Raw genomic sequence first — 18,834 nt, 5'->3', positions numbered from 1 at the left:
CTCAGCAGGACATGTGACGAGATCATTGACCCTCCTTTCTCCCTTCTTTTTAATTTTTAATTTCTTAATTGACTTTTCCTCCCAGTTTTAATACTCTCAGAACTACTTACTCACCTCTTAAAGTAAATCCGGCTTGGTGCTTTAGGGAAGATTACAGGGCATTAAAGTGTTGAGTGCTATCAGAGCTGCTGTATCAGTGAATGCAGCCTTGTCTTTGATAGTAGAGCAGCCATGCCATGTTTCCTTCTCAGCCACAGGAGAGTAACTACATAGTATTAGTTTAAGTGCTCAGTGGGGGTTTCAGCACTGTTTGTGTCCCTTTTGGAGAGTCAGGTTATAGTGTTGTTACTGCTGGCATGCTCGGCTCCTGGGTGCAGGTTGCTGGTGAGAGGAGGGGAGGGGGGAGGGCATCCAACTTTGGGCCCAGCTAGAGGGTAGAGCTTGGCCTGAACCCTGTTCACTAGCCTCACACATCAGCAGAGTGACTGGAGCAAGAGACGTGGATGCTTGTTAATGGCCTCTCCGTTGGCCTTAGCACCAGGTTAAAGTGTGTTTGTGTGTCTCTGTGTGTGTGTGTGTGTGTGTGTGTGTGTGTGTCTGTGTGTGTGTTTCGGGGGTGGGGGTGGGGGGTGGTCTTAGACGTTTTCATATGAAGGTGAGAGCAGGGAGTCTAGCCTGCCATCTTTCTCACCATCTAATTGTTTCAGTCTGTCAGCAGGTCAAGTCATGTTGTATCACTGCTTTGCTTTCCTTGTCTTTATGTTTCCTTTCTGTCTCCAGCATGACATGTTCCCCACCGTTTCTCTGGCTCGCTCCCTCTGTGTCTTGTGATTTTTACAGCCCCAAGCCACAACAAAACCTGTCTATATGCTCATGCTCTGCGTACTGTGCCCTATTTCCTCTGCCTGTCTGTGTATGCCTCCTCATGCTTATGGCGGTGTGTTCTGTGTTGTTCACTGGTTGTTGTTCTGTCATTACATGCTCCAGATCGGTGGATTTGTGTTTTATGAGGATGTGTGCACAGGGGACGGACAGGTAAAGCACTGCAACTCTCGCCTGGCTCAGCACAACCTGCAGGACCCCCCTTTCATGCCCTCAGCTGCCCCCACTCACCTCTGCCTCCTCCCCTAATAGTACATTAACGCCCCTGTAGTTTTTTATTTCTATTTCTCAGCTTTTGAAGTTTCTTTGACTGTATGATTTCATGGCCTTTGCATGGCCTCGCCTCCTCACAGTGCAGAAGCGATCATCAAGGATCTCATCTTACTCATCAGGAGCACATTCAGTTTGTTGACCCACTTACAGCTGGGACTCTGCAGCTAAGCGAAGCTGGGAACTGGGCTGTTCAGGAACCCTGCCCGCCCTCCACAAGGATTCGCATGGCCCCAGCGCGTTCTTGTCTGTACAGCTGATGTGCACCGAGTGCCAGCAGAGGAGCATTACACTGAAGCACTTGTTCTGGTTTGGCATTACAACAAGACTTGACTTTAGCCAGTGGAAGCGGTGTGAGGGAAGTCACTGCTTGGTAGAACTTGTAAATACACTTCAACCTGACTTAATAAGTAGGCTGCCACGTTGTCAATGTCAACTGAGACTGGAGCTGGCGTAGAGCTTAGTGCTGCTGAGAAGCAGCTGCCTGTGGCCTTGAGAGCTCAGTGAAGAGGGATGAATGGATGTTAGCACCCACAGAAAAATACAAATGCATCCACATGACTGCATGGCTGCATGCTTCAAGTGCAAGTGACTGTTCTGAAAAGTATGGATGGGTGATCATGTGACACTGAGGGCTGAGGTTATGTTTGCTTCATTAGAAACAACCACCTCACTATGTGATTTCACTGATTAGTTGCTGCAGTCTGGTTGAGGGTGTTAATCAGCAACATCAGGCGTCTGTGGCTCGACTGCGTAGACTCAGCCCTCCAAGGGTCTTGATGCTCCATCTCTGCCCTATGGCTTAGTTTGTCTAACCATGACAGAATGTCAGTCAGCCAGTCTCCCACCACAGAACTGTAAACGCTGTGTTTCTCTTGAATGTTCCTTTTCTTTCAGTTAATCAAATTAGTCGTAGTAACTCAATTCTAACAAGGACCTTATTGAAAACTTGTCATTATGTAGATTAATTATATTACTTTATAAATTCTGATGTATTTCACTGTTTTGGAAGTTGTTCATTTGTATTTACATTTTTGCTGCAGTTGTGTACACTGTCCTTGCACATAAAGGCTATGCAGCCCATGATTTAATAGAATAAACTTATTGGAAACGTAACAGTATACGTTTGTCTAAGACTTGAACAGTGCACACTGTATATGCACAGACACGTACAGCCCCCTCTTGCCTTGCTCTTTGTTCTAATCTCTTGCTTTGCTGCTTTGGCTCTCCCTCCCCTCCCCTCCTCTCTCTCTCTCTCTCTCTCTCTCTCTCTCTCTCTCTCTCTCTCTCTCTCTCTCTCTCTCTCTCTCTCTCTCTCTCTCTCTCTCTCTCTCTCTCTCTCTCTCTCTCTTTTTAACCATCTCTCACACTCTGTTCCCTCTTTGTTCACACTGTTATTCTTTGTTTGGTTTTGTTCACTACAGAGGCTTAGAGCCAGACAATGGCCTTGTTATCTAGATTACTGTGGCCCACTGAATGTGCAACAGTTGGTCTTAGTGGAGGCTACACAGAATACCCACCGCTCAACACTGCCTGAATTAGAAGTTCAACCTCTGCGGTTCATTTTGAATTAGCTAATGCAAGTTTAAGGTTCATGTGCTACAAAGAAGCTGCATGTTAATTGAAATGTTCAGGTACCTCCACTCCTGCTTGGCTTTCAATGTGACTTTCAATGAATCCTGCCTTGCCTCCTTGCTTGCTCTTATTTGCCACAGGGATTTTAATTGAACTATACATTTTGTAGCCTTGCTGAAATGTATTCATCATTTTCAACATTGTTTTTTTGAATGGACAGTTTCTAAATAGCCTAAATGATGATAAACAACATAAATACTAGACTTGTCTTGTGCTGTTTCTTTTATCTACCTGTCTTTCACTCTCTCTGTCTCTTTTCCCTGTCTCCTCTTCTGCCTGTTTTTCTGTCTCAGGACGCAGGCAGAGATGGCGCATACGTGTCGTGGAACAATCAACCTAGCCACGGCACACATCGACACAGAGGATGCATGCAATATTGTCCTGAGCAGTGGTGGCCGCACATACCACCTGAAAGCGAGCACAGAAGTGGAGCGACAGAGATGGGTCACAGCACTGGAGTTGGCCAAGGCTAAAGCCATCCGCATGATGAATGACCAATCTGGTAAGCAGCTACTTATATGGAAAATTTAATCTGCATGACATGCTTTTTATAGTGTAAGTGTAAGCTGCAAAAGCGTGACACACCCATGAGGCTGTAGTGCAAGAATCTGACCTTGATAAATAAAGGCTGGGCTGATAGTCTGAACAAACATGAGAGGGAGGGTTTATCTTGTGATTTACTTTATTAGCTCAGTTATTAAGATGCCTGTAAATGTAAAAAAAGGTATGTTCAGGACTGTTCTCAACATGTTCAGCACGGCCCCCAGGCCAGCCCAGATATCTGATTATATTTGATTTTCCTCCAGCCACTGGCCTTCAGCCCTGGCATTTGATATTCAGCACAGCTGGTGCTTCAGTTCACACCCTCCTTCTTTAATGTAATTCAGATTCCAGTGTGAGCCAGGAGAGGGCAGCGCTGCCTGCTCAGCCCGGTTGGAAAACAAACCAGAGTATGCTAATGGTACGGTGAGAAGCAGTTTTGTTCTCCTGACAACAAAACACTCTGCTTTTCAAGGGAACTTGTTCTTGTATGGCTGTATTAGGTGTTGCTGGTCAAAGGCTGTGGGAAAACCCTGGGAGGACCGTTTTTGTTCACTTTTCACCCTGGCACTATCCCAGAGCCCCCAGTCTTTTGCAGACAGGGTCCACAGAGACTGGAACAGGCTATATATTCCTCTGGCCTCCATTTGAAAGTCACATCACTAAATATAGACTGGGAGAGAATGTGAGTGCATTTTAGCACACCAGTTCAAGTAAGCAGGAGAGGAATGCTAGTATATTTGTATTTTGAAAAGGTTAGCCTATTGAACCACCTGCAGTATTTGATGTGTGTGCATCTCATTGTGTGTTTGTTTGTGTATGCATATTTTCTGCAGCATGGCCAGTTGTCCAGATAAAGCTGATAGGCCACCGGAATTTGATGTCCTGTGTTAAATAATGTCCCTTTGCAGAGCGCACAGTAGCTTTCTTTGTGTATCTAATTTGTGTTTTTGCCTGGAAAATTACAAAAGGAGTAGTTCATCAACTACAAATGGGGACATTTGTTGTAAATACCTTTTTAAAAGAAAACTGTATCTGTTTGAAATGTTGTGGAGAAACCTTTCCTGACCCAGTTTTGACATCAGGTAACCTCGTCTCGGACTAACAGGATATGACAGAAAGTGCAAGATGATGTTTTGCTTTGATGGTATGCTCTGATGCTCTGAGATGACCTGCTGCACTTACCTGCCTTTTAAACTTGTTTGTTGTTTTGAATGATTGGTGCCATTGTTGTCCAGACTGGGATTGGCTTTTTTTTACTCTTGTTTTCGTGACACAAGTTGCAGAGTTTAACACTCAGAGTCTGTCTGTATTTCTGCTTAATACTTTATATAAAATTACAAAACTTTAAACTAATTATTGCATTTGTGCTATAACTGCCTGCTGTGCATTAGACTTATATTTGCGGAAAGAGATTGTACTTTGTTGTAGCTTTGATTCATTGCCTGCTTTAAAGTTCAGAGAAAGAATAAGCGTGTGTCTTTGTGTTAAAAAAAATCCATTCACAGCTAATCTATCTGTGGGAGGAGGATTTAAGAGAATGAGAAAAAGGACACTGTCTATAGAAAATTAAGTCTATAGAAAATTAAGTATCTGTTAATGCGACTAGTGAATAAAGCTTTGATACTACTGTGAATGACTGTATTTGTTGAAAGTGTTTATTAAAATTAAACTTTTCATCCCAGCCTTTGCTCACTGTGCTGGACAAAAAGGTATCAGTGACATTGTACCTTCATTCAAGATCAAGGGATTCCTACACAGTGTATACCTTCAGCACACCATGTGTGTGTTGATAGAAACATTTCCAATCTAGTTTCTTCTTTCATGGTCATTTCTGTTGTGTTCTAATGATTCTACCCTCATCTGAGTAAGGTGGTGTATTTAAAGAACAATCTTACATCTGATTGAGTATTGTCAAAATTCCTGTCTCTACTTGGCTCTCGAGTCTCTTTTCTGTTGGCCATGACATTCTTTTCTATGTACAGCTGACTTGAGCCCTGTTACTTGAATATCTAATTTAGTGCTGTTGTCACATCTGCAGCCTTTCTATTTATAAGCCTCCTCTTGTAAATTGCCTTTCCTTCTGTGAGTGTTTTTAATTTAGGCTTGTATTGAATTTCTAACAGCCCACTTCAGCTACTGACAGCAATCTGAGGCATTTGTTCAGCAGGTGGCAGTGTTTCCCCTCCCTTCATCATGACCCTTCTCATGGGTTCACCTGCCTTGTTTTTCGCCACTGCTTTGTGAAAGTGCAATCACAGCCCATGGATTCACTCGCTCCACTGTTTATTTGAATTTCTGAGCCTGACACACACTCTTGTTTGGACTTAACATGAGTGACAATTTGTACGTTAGCGTAAACTGGAAATGTTCACGGGAAGTTTAATGGAGAAAATGAGAAATTCGAGATGCTGAAACTAGTCATCCAATCAGCGGTGTGTCTGGGCCTATACCACACTGACTCATGCTGATGTGTATCATGAGTTCTCGAAACAGCAGTGCATTGATCTATTGATCTCTAAATCAATCTGACAGCCCTTGATGTGATGTTCTGTTTAAACTGACTCTGGGTTTGTGCGTGATTACACTTGTAGTCACATGATTTACTTGCACGGGTTGCCTTATTACCGATAAATACATCCATTTTTCTTCTCTTTCATCTGTTTTCTTCCTCTCATTCTTTCTCTATATCTTCTTTTTTTTTAAAAACTCTCACTCTCCCTTTTACAGTAAAAGGAGGTGCTCTGTCCATGGTCCTGAAACAGTGAGAATATCAAAGAGGAAAATTTGAGGACAAATTAGGAATGCCTCCTTAAACACGCTTCCTTACTCGTTTTCTCCACACCTCCCTCTCTCCTCCTATCTCCTGGTCCCGACGGTCTCTCTGCTTCTTTTTTTTTCTTCCTCTCACATTCGCTCTGGCACCCGCTCTTCCTCTCTCTTCCAGTCGCCCCCACTCACTGTCTGGTTTTCCCGCCCTCCTCCCTCTCTTTTTCTTTCTATCTCGCCTAGTAAGCCATTTACTCGCCTTTTCTTCCGGCAGGGTTTAGTTCTGAATGGAGTGACCCTCTGCTTTCCCCAGCTCTCTACTCGTCACCCATTTCCTTTGCTTAAAACATTGCTATTGTCCTGTAAAGTCTGGGGAGGGGGTGATAGAAACAGGATAAAGACAAGTCTCCCTCTTGTAAGTATGCAGCTTTTCTTCCCTTAATGTTGTGTTTTAATTTAGTATTGTGTATTATGTTGGTCTGTGTCAGCTGATTTGTGGGGGACAAAACAAGAGCATCTGTGATTTACAGTGTTATGATGTTTACAGTTGACATACAGTATGTCACAGAAATCACTGAAGCTCATTCAGGAGACAAACTCAGATTGGAAATTGGAAAAACATTGTTATAGAGTTATTTAAGAAGTAACAATGTAACATGTACACATATTTCTCTTTTAGCTATGAATGAAAGAAATTGATGATCAGTTTGTTTAATTGTTGTGCTCTTTTATTATGTGTAAATATTCAGTTGTGAGAATTAGAGTAATCTGTGTAGGCAGACTCAAGTTGGAGGATCCAGTATTTTTGTGTTTATAGTTTTATTACAATGATCAATATGGTAATACATTTAGACCAGAAATGTGTACAGTAGCTTCCCTTCCACTAAACAAATGCATCAATATATTCATGACTCACAAAATGATTTTAACGGTTTCCCGATAAAGCGAGTAATGTTTTCGGATGGATTCTAAATAAAGTCTGTTGTACTCTGTACTGTTATTGGAAAGTATTCAAACCTGTATTCGTCTGTACGTGGAGCCAAAAACTGCCTCTTCACTGTCTGTCATCTGCAAATACTGTACTCTTAATCCATTTACTGTTGTTTAGCAACATTATATAATATAAATATGAGCTTCATCAATGTGACACTGCTTTATTTGCAGTAGTATCCATTGTGACGTGCCACTCGGTGAGCTTGTGAGAGGATGTTATGAGATGACAGATGGCGTGCTTATCATCCTAATCAATTAATTTAGCAGAGTCTGTGTATCAAATAGCTCGTCCTTGTTTCTCTTGGACAAACACGTGCCAACACAGGTTTGACAGAGGTCCCTTTGCAAGATCCGCTCATCCCCCCAATGACGTAGGAACTGGAGACAAAGATCACAAACACTGACTGTCCAAGTAGTTAACCAACCATGTGTTTCAACCGTGTTTAACTCATTTCTTGTATCTGTCCGTGCAATCTGTAGTGAGTGAAACGGGCAATTGTCCCTGTGAAATCAAACCTATGCTGTCTCGTAATGGATTTGACCTTTCTGAACTCACACTCCCTCTCTGAACTGCACTTCCCATCCACCACTGTTAGCCACGCAGACACATCGATCATAGAGTCACATGTCACATCACTCCCTCTCTCAGTTGTTTGTCTTTCTCTTTGAATTTCCATTGTGAATCTATATTGTTGTTGTCTGTCTTGTTCTAAAGTATCGGCTAAACAACTGAAAATCATTAAACCTATTGTCCTGTTCCTACAGAGAACCGCCAGTTTCAAACTTAAAGCAGCTTTTCCCTCCTACATTTGAAATATTTACCTCTTATTAATTTTCCCTCCCACCTTCTTTCCCTCTCTCTTCATTCTAGTCTTCTTTTCTTGTCTTATTTTATACATCACAGGAACATTCTTTGATGTTGAGCCCATGTATGTTGAATGGACTCAAAAAACGTGCCTTGAGTAGGTGAGAGCTGTTTGAACAGAGCAATGATGGTATACTTCCCCTCTTATCCTGCCACGCTAAGCAACACATCTAAGATGAATACAGCTTTCTTACTGGGCTAACACTGAACACTGCACTACTGTATGTCGTCTGCTAATTTTAAATCACAAGGAAGCACATTGGCTGCTTTCTGCATGTTTGAGCACCTTTCAATGAAAGTTTCAACAAATGTTTTTACCCTTGATCCAAAATGACCCCAGCCCCCGTTCTATGTGAAAGAGTAAACTACAGGTCTTTTACAGTAAACTACAGCAGGTGAGAGTGTTATACTAGATTGTCAGATATTTAAGGATGTTAAACAGTTGAAAACATTTAAATTGTAGCAACCAATGTCCTGTTAGTGGTCATTTTGGCATGCTATTTTAAAAAATAATTTAATTTTTTGTTGGTTTTACTCCTTTGATTTTTCTTTTCAACAACAAAGATCAAAGACATTTTAATCTCGTTTTCATGAATTAAATGTTTTATCGAATTGAATCATTAATCATTTTTTCATCTCCTAAGCATTGTGACGCTACAGCTGACACAGTCTTTGATGTGCACAGTTACCATAGTTACAGGTTTTCTTCTTGTCTGTCTTGAGGTTGGCGGAAAAGTCACGTAGACAAGTTGTGTGATAGTTATTTGTGCTTTTTAGTTGTGTTGACATATTTAGGATGTTCTCAGCTCTTTTGGACTAAATCTAAAACTTCTCTACTGCACAAGAACAGAGTTGTAAATTATTGGAATCATAAAAACAGAGACCATAAAACAGGATATTTTGATACTTCTATTTTCCTTTCTGCTTAATAATGTACTGCATGTGTGTGAGTATGTGTGAGTGTGTATTTATATGATTTTGTGTGTGGGAATATAAGCTTAGATAATATGTATTGAGTTTGTATTGGTCTCGCCTTTTGTCTCGTACTGTAAGTCAGCTTCATGGATTTGTAAATTATGGTAATCATGACTACATACAGTCAGTTGACAGCTGTAGCACAATCCATTACTGGTATTATTGTGCTGCCCTTTGTTGTATCAGGATTTGTCGACTCTGTGTGTCCCGAGCGTGTCCGATGACCTGCTGTATGCTGCATGAAAACTTGAAATCATTAGTACGCTGGCATTGTGTCCCAGTTGACACACAGTCTCTCTCTGTCGCTCACTGTATTGCTTTAACATCTTGCCAATCAGTCAAGTGGGACATTGGTGGTTCATTTTTCCATTTTCCTTCTTTTTTTACTCTTAGAGGATTTGTAACATGGCTTTTTCAGTCAGTTGCAGCCGTTCATGCCAACTTTTTACAAACATCAACTTTTTTCCCCCGCAGCACTGCAATCTACCACAGTGGGCCTGATATTGTTTTTTTTGTAAAAAGGCCACAACTGGACAAATCAGTTAAAGCTGGCTTTTCAAGGGTAGTGTGTGCTGAAAACAAAAATCATAGATTTTATTCCTCTTAGCCAAGCTCTTATTTCAGCACTGTTAACATGATTACAGACCAACTGAGCTTAAAATTAGAAGCTACAATATTGGTATACACTGTGAAAATGAATGGTTTTGTATTTGTTTTGTAACCATTTTGATTGAGCAGTCTGATCTGTAGTCTGTGATTGATCATGAAGAACATTTTTCTAATGGTCCTTTTACATCCGTTAGTTTTCATCATTGTTTCATTTCCTTGAGCTCTTCTTGTCTTTCTTTCCTGTCAGCAGAGCAGAAGCAGGGCTGGTAGCAGACAACATCAGGCAGGAGTGCTCAGTAGTGCTGGAATAGGAAGAGACACTTTTTGTTCATAAAACGTTGTCTGGAATGGAAACTTTGGACAGACAGAAATAGATTTATATTTGTTGTTTATTGCCTGCTTGGCTCTGGAGTTAGTGACATGAAGAATGTAGGTGTGACAGAGAGGATGTCACATAATATTGATAATAGAAAATCATAGGTCATATTAATGACAATATTTTAAGCAAAGTCTAAATGGAGACAGTTTTGTATTTTACCACGATTGACCAGTTATGAGTTTAACTTTTAAGAATGTGCTGATTTTCCACCATTATTGTTGTTCAAACATGATCTTGGAGTTATATAAATAAAACACACAACAAATGACAATTCTTTTTCAGGTTTAATTAAACATGTTTTCAGCTTGTTTGTGAACCTATAGGATAACAGTTTCTAAGAAAGAAGGTATAATTTGAACCAGGTGATACAATCCATGTAATGACAGGTATGCTTTACAACAGCACACATGCCTCACTGCAACATGTAATGAGGTATATATTACAACAGTGACATGGTCCATGTTGTTGTCATATATATGCCACCTCAGGTTTGCATTACAGCATGGACTTCAAACAGCTGACAGTCAATGAAGTAAATGGAACAAAGAGAAATGTTTCAGTATATTTAACAGTCCCTAAAGGACTTTGTTATCTACAAGTCTGATTGCAAAATCACCTTTTAAAATCTCGAGCTCATGGCCTGGTCTGGACAACTTGCAGCTGCTCATAACTTTCTAATTGTTTTGTGAAATTCTACAGGAAGATATAAAGGTGGCTGTAGTTATAAATCTTACAGAGAGGTCAGGTCACACAATGTGATAATGACTCACTCTAGCACAAAAACAAGTCTCACTCACAAAAAGGGGCTTTGATTGGTGAAATTCTGCCATTTGGAAAGTCAGAGACATGACCTTAAGCCTATGAAATGGTACATGTGAGACATCCCACAAATATCACTGAGCCGAAACTATTTTTTAATGAGCAGTGGTTCACAACAATGCTCATTTCTGCAGCTCTGGTATGGGAAACATTCAGTCGAGGTTATTACTTTTAAAGATGACGTGCCACTTCCTTAATTTACATACTTTCAAAAGAGCAAGGCTGTCAAAGTTTAAACAAGGTCTCCAGTCAGAACATAACTCTTATTTTTATCTTTTACAATCATGAAAATTGCACCACTGGGACCATTTTGCTGTAGAGATCAAGGCAATTTGGGTTCATTTTACATAGTTTAATATGTTTTATATTCTAAGAGTATGTGTGTGTCTGTCCCAGATAATTGTAAGTCGGATATGATATAAAAATCAGCTTTATGTTGTTTCTAGTGGTTTTCAATGTACCTACACTTCTTACAGCTACAGGGATAATGTTCAGGAAGATGCAGATGACCATACATCCAAAACAAAGCTGATAAAATGGAAACCGCATACACACACAGAACGAACAACAAATGGACAACATACATGGTGCTGCTACATGGTTCCCACAGCAGCAGCTGCCATGCAAAGAAGCTACCTGGACCTCAGATTATTTGTCAGTGATGATTAAGTGCATGCACGGCTGGATGATTCATTGCCCCAGTGAAATGCGAGTTGTCTGTAATTTCACTCTAGTGTGTGGGGCATAGATATGAACTGTGGTGTCTGTGATTAAAATCATCAAGTTGATGCATGGTCTCCAAACTACCAGTTAGTGCAGACTGACACAGGAGGCAATTACTTGTAACTTGTACATTTGTGGTTAATTAAAGATCTTCCTCCTCCTCTGGATGAGCGGGTTATTATTGCCTCAGGAGGAGGACCAGTCCATTAGGAGACCTTTGTGTCGACTTGTGTTTCACTGCGGTTGTTTCCTTCTTTCTAGTTCTCACATAGAAGTGGTCTTCTGTTGTCTTTTGAGCGACAGTGAAGCAGCACAGACTGTAGTATAATGTGGTCTTCTGGCATGGATCAATAACCTCTATATGGCTGCTGCAGCTGGAACTGACATAACCTAATCTTTTAAATGGTCTCTAACTCAGACTGTGGCTATAAAATGTCATCTTTCCTGTTCTTTCCTAGACAAAACTGTGTTTTTCCTCTTGGACTGTACTGTTTGACTGTTTTAATGAGCTCAGTGCTTTCACATTCAGGCTGTCGGTAGTGGCTCAGTTCCTGCTTCTTTATGCAGTAATAGGCTTAATGAGACAGTTACTTGTGCTCTTTAAACACCATCTTTCTCCGAGTTTGTCTTTCAGATGGTTTTGCCTTCAACCGTCTCTCCTCCAGCAAATAAATGGGGGAATGTGAATATCGTAGAATATCTTAACTTTGGGATTTTCAAATAAATATTATGTGATATTTGGAGCAACTTCAGAGATATTATTAAAATTTGATACCTCTCCTGGAGATGATAAGAGTCTTTATGGTGCAGTATTTATTTGTCTTCTTTTTAAAGTCTAAAGCTCCCAAAATAATAAATAATAATAAATAATTAAAACATTGATATATAACTTATATGTTTATGTGAATTGTACATGTCCTTTATATGCATGTACAATTTATGTGGGCACATGAAAGTTACTTTGTGAGGCAGCTGGATTCATGAGATCATTCAGAATTAATCTTGTCTTGGCTTCAAGTTTGCACGTGTCCCAACCACTACTGGTTTGGACCCATCAGTGTCGCGAATCCAGCTGTCTCGCAAGGTAAAAATGTGGTAGACAATGATAGACAGATAGACAGTGCCAAATGAAATTGAAATCAAAATGACTGAATGATGAATGAATATAAACAACAGTTGAAACTCAAAAACACATTTAAAAATAGGATGTATTTTAAAGAGAGTGGATAAAATGAGTAGTTACTGTACATCAGATAAGGCCTGCTGTTCCCATTATCCAGATTTGGCTTTCTTCCTACATGGTTAAACTTACTGTATTGAAGAACAGAAGTGATTAAGGTCAAGTATGAAATTAATCAAAGCTTCATGCTTCAGTGCCCTCTCTAACATGCCCCAGGACATTTAGACTATGTTATTTATTTACAGTCCAACAATTTTCCCCTGTCAGCGTTTCCCTCACTTCACTTACAGTCCACCGCAGCTCTTTCCTGGTACCTGTTTTTGCTGTTATCACATATTTTTACAGGCTCATTGCAAACTTAATGTAATATTGTAGCAGCACATTCACTTACAGTCGTCAAGTGAATAAGACAGTACACTGTTTTCTATCCACGCTGTCACCCACCAAAGGATAAATTGATGCTGAGTCATTAGTTATGGCCTTTGCTCTTCTTCTATCCATGGTCCAGAGATATTCACAGCATCCATTAGATATAAACTGTTTTCACTTGTTTTTGTTTTATCAAAGACTCCACACAGTCTGCCATCTTATGTTAAATTACAAATGAAATCATGTTGCATCTACAACAGCAGTCCCCATAATATGGTTTAAAAATTTGTATACCCTCATCAAAAAGGATCGAAGGCCCTTAGAGACCGTGTTTACAAAGTTAACCAATTAATTTCTGCTTTGGAGCCAAATAAATTGCTATGGCTAGACAGCCGGCTCTTCAGCAGTCAGACACACGTCACAGATATCACTTACAACTAGGTCTGGATAGGGCTGGGCGACAAGATCCACTTTAAAATCTATAAAGCTGTCACACTTATGTCAACAACGATACATGTAATGAGACGTCTGACATGTCCTTTCCCATCTTGACTTATGGTTTAGTTTGGCTTCATTATAGTATGAGGGATCAGTTAAAGACTCTGTACTCTTATAGGCATCTATAAGAAATTCACAATGTAGGTAATGTGATCAATTTTAAGTTTATCATTTAGCCTTATGTGTGGATGACATGCATTAAGTAGTTATCCGAATATTATTGTCAAAAACCTCATGTATATGTATAATACATACATCACATATAAAACTAAAAGTGATGTAAATATTTGTATTATCTTTTTATTTGAGTTTGTTTGGAGTCAATTTCGACAGGAGCAGGACATTTCTAAAACAATAAAATTACATGATCATACATCTCAGTGTGATTCTGCTGAAAGTCAAATGAACAATATAGATCAACAACCCCCAGTAAGTCTTATTTTAAATTCATCTGATAATTATTTTTTCCTTTTTATCAGTTAATTGTATAAATAATAATGAAAATAGTGAACTTCCCTGAGCCCAAGATGATATCTTCTATGTCTTGCTTTGTCAGTTTTCAATTATCTTTGTAAAAGAAAAGTAGCATTTTTTAAACAATTTTTTCATTAGTTTTAGTAATCTATTGAACAATTAATAATATATAATAACAGTATATTGAATGACTAATAATTAATGATATATAGTAATAATATATTGAATAATTGCCTGATCCTACCAACAACATGGTGTACTGTAATTTAGCAGGAGCGTGCAATGAGTTGAAGGGGAGGAGACAGCAGGTGGCCAAGGTGACCTTGAGTTGCAGTACAGTATGACGCATACGCTGGCAGTAATGTTGAAATCAGTCAGAAGGGCTAACTACAGTATGACCGGTGTTGTATTGGTTGTTTGACAGTGATGTTGACCTTGACGGGGAGGGGAGGGGAGGGGAGAGGTGGGGGGTCAGACTGTAGAGAGATTCTGATAGCAAATGAGAGATGCATCAATCAAGTAGGAGATGAAATGGACATGACTTTTATTTGACCTTTCGCCCTTTATCTAGTTGCACCACTTTCTCTCTTTCCATCACTCATGCCTCGTCATTCATACGTGTAAGCTCCTCATGATGTCATTTTTGAAGCAAGATAGCTTTGACTTAATACCATCTCCGCCATTTAGCTTTCCTGAAACAGCTGACTTTTGCTGCCAAGCTATGAAAGCAGCAGACAGGGGGTAACATAAAGGAAGCAATGCATTCTGGTCTGAGTTGTGTAGATGACTGCTGGCTGCTGAGTCCTATCTCCTCTCTGCTTCTCTCACTCTCTCCCTCCCCTCCCTCTCTCCTTCTCCAATCTGCACTGCACTGAGAGAAGCATGTGGAGGAGAATTGTAAATGTGCCGAGCTTTGTGAATGTGTGTACACCGAGTGCATGTGTGTTTACGGAAGGCAGGGGAGCAATGCAGGAGAGGAGATAGGAATTACTGGAGGGAGCGGCTGCATCACTCCCCACATCATTGTGTGTGGCCCTGTATGTATGTTTTCGAGTATGCATGTATGTATGTGTGTGCATGCTGCAGTGCTGAATAGAGAAAGTCGCTGCCTCAGCCCCCCCCTCGCTGGGATTATGTAGCGGCCCATGGCAGCGTTGCGTCTCAGGGAGCGTGGAGTGGGATCAGGCCTGCAGAGAGTGGGATGAAGGGCCGGAGCTGCTGGGAGCCGGGGACGGTCCGCTCCCTCTGCAACTCGAGCTGCCTCAGTAAACTCAACCGGGGTCAGTACAGCTATGGCTAAAGCTATAGCACAGGAGCATGGAGCTGTCACACTCCTCTCTGTCTGTTCAACGAGAAAAAGCCTCCTCATCCTGCTATCTCCTCCTTATCGTATGTCGGAGAGGTAGTTGTCACTCCTCCATCCATCTTCCTCTTTCTGTCATCTGTCATCTGTCGCCATGGATGCTCAGATTTCTGCAGCCTCCTTATACATCGCAGCACCTCACGTTGTCAAAAGAGCAGGGGATGCTCTCCCACTGCATGCAGTCTCCTTCCCTTTTCTTTTCTTTCTCTCATGCTGCTTTCACTCAGATTCATTTCCTCTCTCTCCTTTGCGCCTGCTCCACCTCAAATTTGCATATGGATGAGTTGGAGCCTGCCAGGCCTGCATGTTGTGTTGTAAAATGTGACATGCTGTGTATCACAGGGTCCTAGAATCTGTTTTTGTGTGCAGGTGTGCAAAGTTTTATACGCACAAGCGTATAACATATTCAGGGTTTCACACTGAAAAAATATTCAATTAGTGCTCGTGGCAGGTTAATAGCATCCTCTACAGTGTATTTCATGGTGTCTGTATATGATTATGTTGTTACCTTTTCTGAGGAACAAAGTCAAATTGTGTTAGCTTTCATATTTTCCTTTCACTGTCTCTGCCCATTCAGTCTTTCCACCTCTCTCACTTCATATATCTCTATTCTTGCCCGTGGCAGAGTTAGACAATGTTGAGTTGAGCAGCTGTGCTCTGAAGCCCTGGGCTCTCCGTCTCCTCACTTTGTCTGTTTGTTCACTGAAATGATTTTGGCATAGGTAGTATAGGCAATGTTGTTTTAAGACTTTTCACCATCAGCACGCTCTCCTTGATGTGAATGTTAGAATGTGAAGTTACACAAAGAACCTGAGGCAGGACAACTAAATTACAACTCCAAACAACGATAAAACAAACTAGTACTACATTTTTCTGAAAGCCTTTATCTGACCACTTTACAGTCATATCTTGGTTCTCTCCGCTAATACTCAAACATGCAGTTTATTGTTCTTGTGTTATAAATACTTGACTTAACTTCCTAAATCTTGCAAAATAATGGTAATTTAAAAAATCTTTCTTTCAGTTGGAAATCTTGAAAAACAATGCCAAATGAAGTAATCTGATTTTCAGGAAGGGTCTGTAATTTGTAATGTAATTCTTTAGATGCTTTATATTCTAGATCCATTTTAGGCCGGAAGAAGAAATGATCATCTAAATACAATCCTGCTGTCTTTACCAAGCAACTAAAATAAGAATTGTTGGTGTTGGTCAAAATAAGGACCAAATAAAATAGCCTGAATAACAAGATGCCTCACAATGTTGTAGCCCCCCGTCACAGAGAACTCATACCCAACAATCACATCTTCTTGTCATGTCACTATCACTGTCCTCAATGCAGTGCTCCAGTTTTAGGCAGGGACTGGAATTTGAGAGAGATGAAAATAGAAAACGAAAGCTACAAGAGAAAAAATGCTTCAAGGATAGGTTCACAATTTTTCAAGTCTGTCATAAAACAATATTACCAATGAATATTGAAAAATGTTTGTCTTGCTGTTCAACTGCAGCAGAAGGATTGTAACAAAAAGAGGGAATTTGGCACTAAACAGACACTAACTTTGAAAGATATTGACTTGATTTGACTAATTTGTACGGCTGAAGCATTACATTATCTTCCCATAAATGCTTTAGTACATTTTTGCAGGAAGCTTGTGGATTGTATCCTTTATTACTTACAGGAGGAATGATTACACCAAGAAAAACGTGTCAATGTTCGTAGCATCTGACTACTCTTTCAAGACAAACTTAAAAAATATGAACCCATCCTTAAATGTATTGATAGTTCTTTATACATAACTGATTCATATCAGATAAGCATTTAAAACATGTTTTAATATTCATATAATTGTGAAAGAGCAATGAGAACATACATGTATTTATACTATAATCTTGAGTACATGTGCTCTAGACATTATCACAACATAGGTAAAGCACCCGCAGAAAATGTCTTTCTTTTGCATGACTTTTTCACTCAGTCAATGGACAAATACATCACTTCATTCTTATCTATTTTCTAATGGAAGTGTGAGTGCTTGACCATGAAAGTGTATTTATTGGGGCGGCTGTGGCTCAGGACGTAACATGGTCGTCCACCAATTGAAAGATTGGAGGTCCGATTCCTGGGTCCTCCAGTCCACATGTCGATGTGTCCTTGGGCAAGACACTTAACCCCAAATTGCTCCTGTTGCTGCGCCAACGGTGTGTGAATGTGTATGAATGGTTAATTTCCTCCTGATGAGCAGGTTGGCACCCTGCGTGGTAGCCCCTGTCATCAGTGTATGAATGTGTGTGAATGGGTTAATGTGACATGTAGTGTAAAAGCAGTTTGAGTGGTCAAAGGACTAGATAAGTGCTATATAAGTACAGTCCATTTATCAAACTGGAGGGTGAATCATTGATAATCACTGGTATCTGCAGTCGGATAATGAAATCTTCTCTTACTCAGTTGGGAGTTCTTGGTGAACTCCGGCTGCTGTAATGAACTGAATTATGATGAGCGCTCTTTTGAAGGGTTAAACCTTTGGAGCTGCACCGTCATGTGAGATTCAACATCACTCTGATAATCAGTTCTCAGTCAAGTATGTCAGACTTCTCCATGGGAAGAAAAGAATGAAAACTTATGTTAAATTTATTTTTGTTACAAATACACATAGTTGTGCATCATGCATTTTTTGAGAAGGGTCAGAGCGCATTATTGGCCAGCTTTGAGCTAATCATTTTGAATTATTCAAATATGATTGTGCATAACTTAAAAGCACTGTTTCCCACCTAAAGTCACCTCTGCTCTGGTTTGACCGCCACCTTTATAGGTTCTAGTAGCGCTGGCACAAGGACAATTAGCATGATGGATCACAATCTCTCTGTGGTTCCTGACTCATGGATCTTTTTATTGTGTTCACATGTTCAATGACTGACAGTATCAGAAACTCACCAGTGAGTTCTCGTCAATAGCATGGCAAGTTTTAATGAGTTTGAGTTGTTATAGCTACAGTCCCCTCCAAAAGTATTGGAACAATGAGGCCAATTCCTTTATTTTTGCTGTAAACTGAAAACATTTGGGTTTGACATCAAAAGATGAATATAAGACAAAAGATCAACATTTCAGCTTTTATTTCCAGGTATTCACATCTGGATCTGATACACAACCTAGAAGATAGCATTATCTGTAACGGAACACCACATTTTTAGGTGAGCAAAAGTATTGGAACAGATTAAAATGAATAAGACTTAATATTTAGTTTAAGCCTGTGACCCATTGACATCACCAAACTTTTGCATTCTTTTTTTGTGATGCTTTTCCAGCGCTAAGTCTGGAGATTGACATAACCAGTCTAACCCCTACCACTTCTTGTCCCTGATTAACTCCTTTGTTGTTTTCACAGCGTGTTTTGGGTCATTATCTTGCTGCATGATGAAGGATCTCTCAATCAGTTTGATTGCATCTTTCTTTAAATTGGCAGACAAAATGTTTCTGTAGACTTCTATGTTCCTTT

The 18,834-nt window shown here is 40.2% G+C and overlaps 1 protein-coding gene across 1 annotated transcript in view; it reads left to right on the top strand.

Annotated features, from left to right (window-relative positions):
- The window catches only part of osbp2b (oxysterol binding protein 2b), a 46,928-nt gene that overhangs the window by 4,360 nt on the left and 23,734 nt on the right, over positions 1-18,834 (top strand). The window contains exon 2 of the mRNA XM_053325111.1: positions 3,081-3,289. Within this exon, the coding sequence (XP_053181086.1) occupies positions 3,081-3,289 (209 nt within the window). The remainder of the gene's footprint in view (positions 1-3,080; positions 3,290-18,834) is intronic.

Source organism: Scomber japonicus, chromosome 9 (assembly GCF_027409825.1).
Source record: "Scomber japonicus isolate fScoJap1 chromosome 9, fScoJap1.pri, whole genome shotgun sequence".
In the NCBI taxonomy this organism is placed as follows: Eukaryota; Metazoa; Chordata; class Actinopteri; order Scombriformes; family Scombridae; genus Scomber; species Scomber japonicus.
The sequence above is the reverse complement of the archived record's forward strand: the minus strand, read 5'-3'. Positions and strand labels throughout refer to the sequence as shown.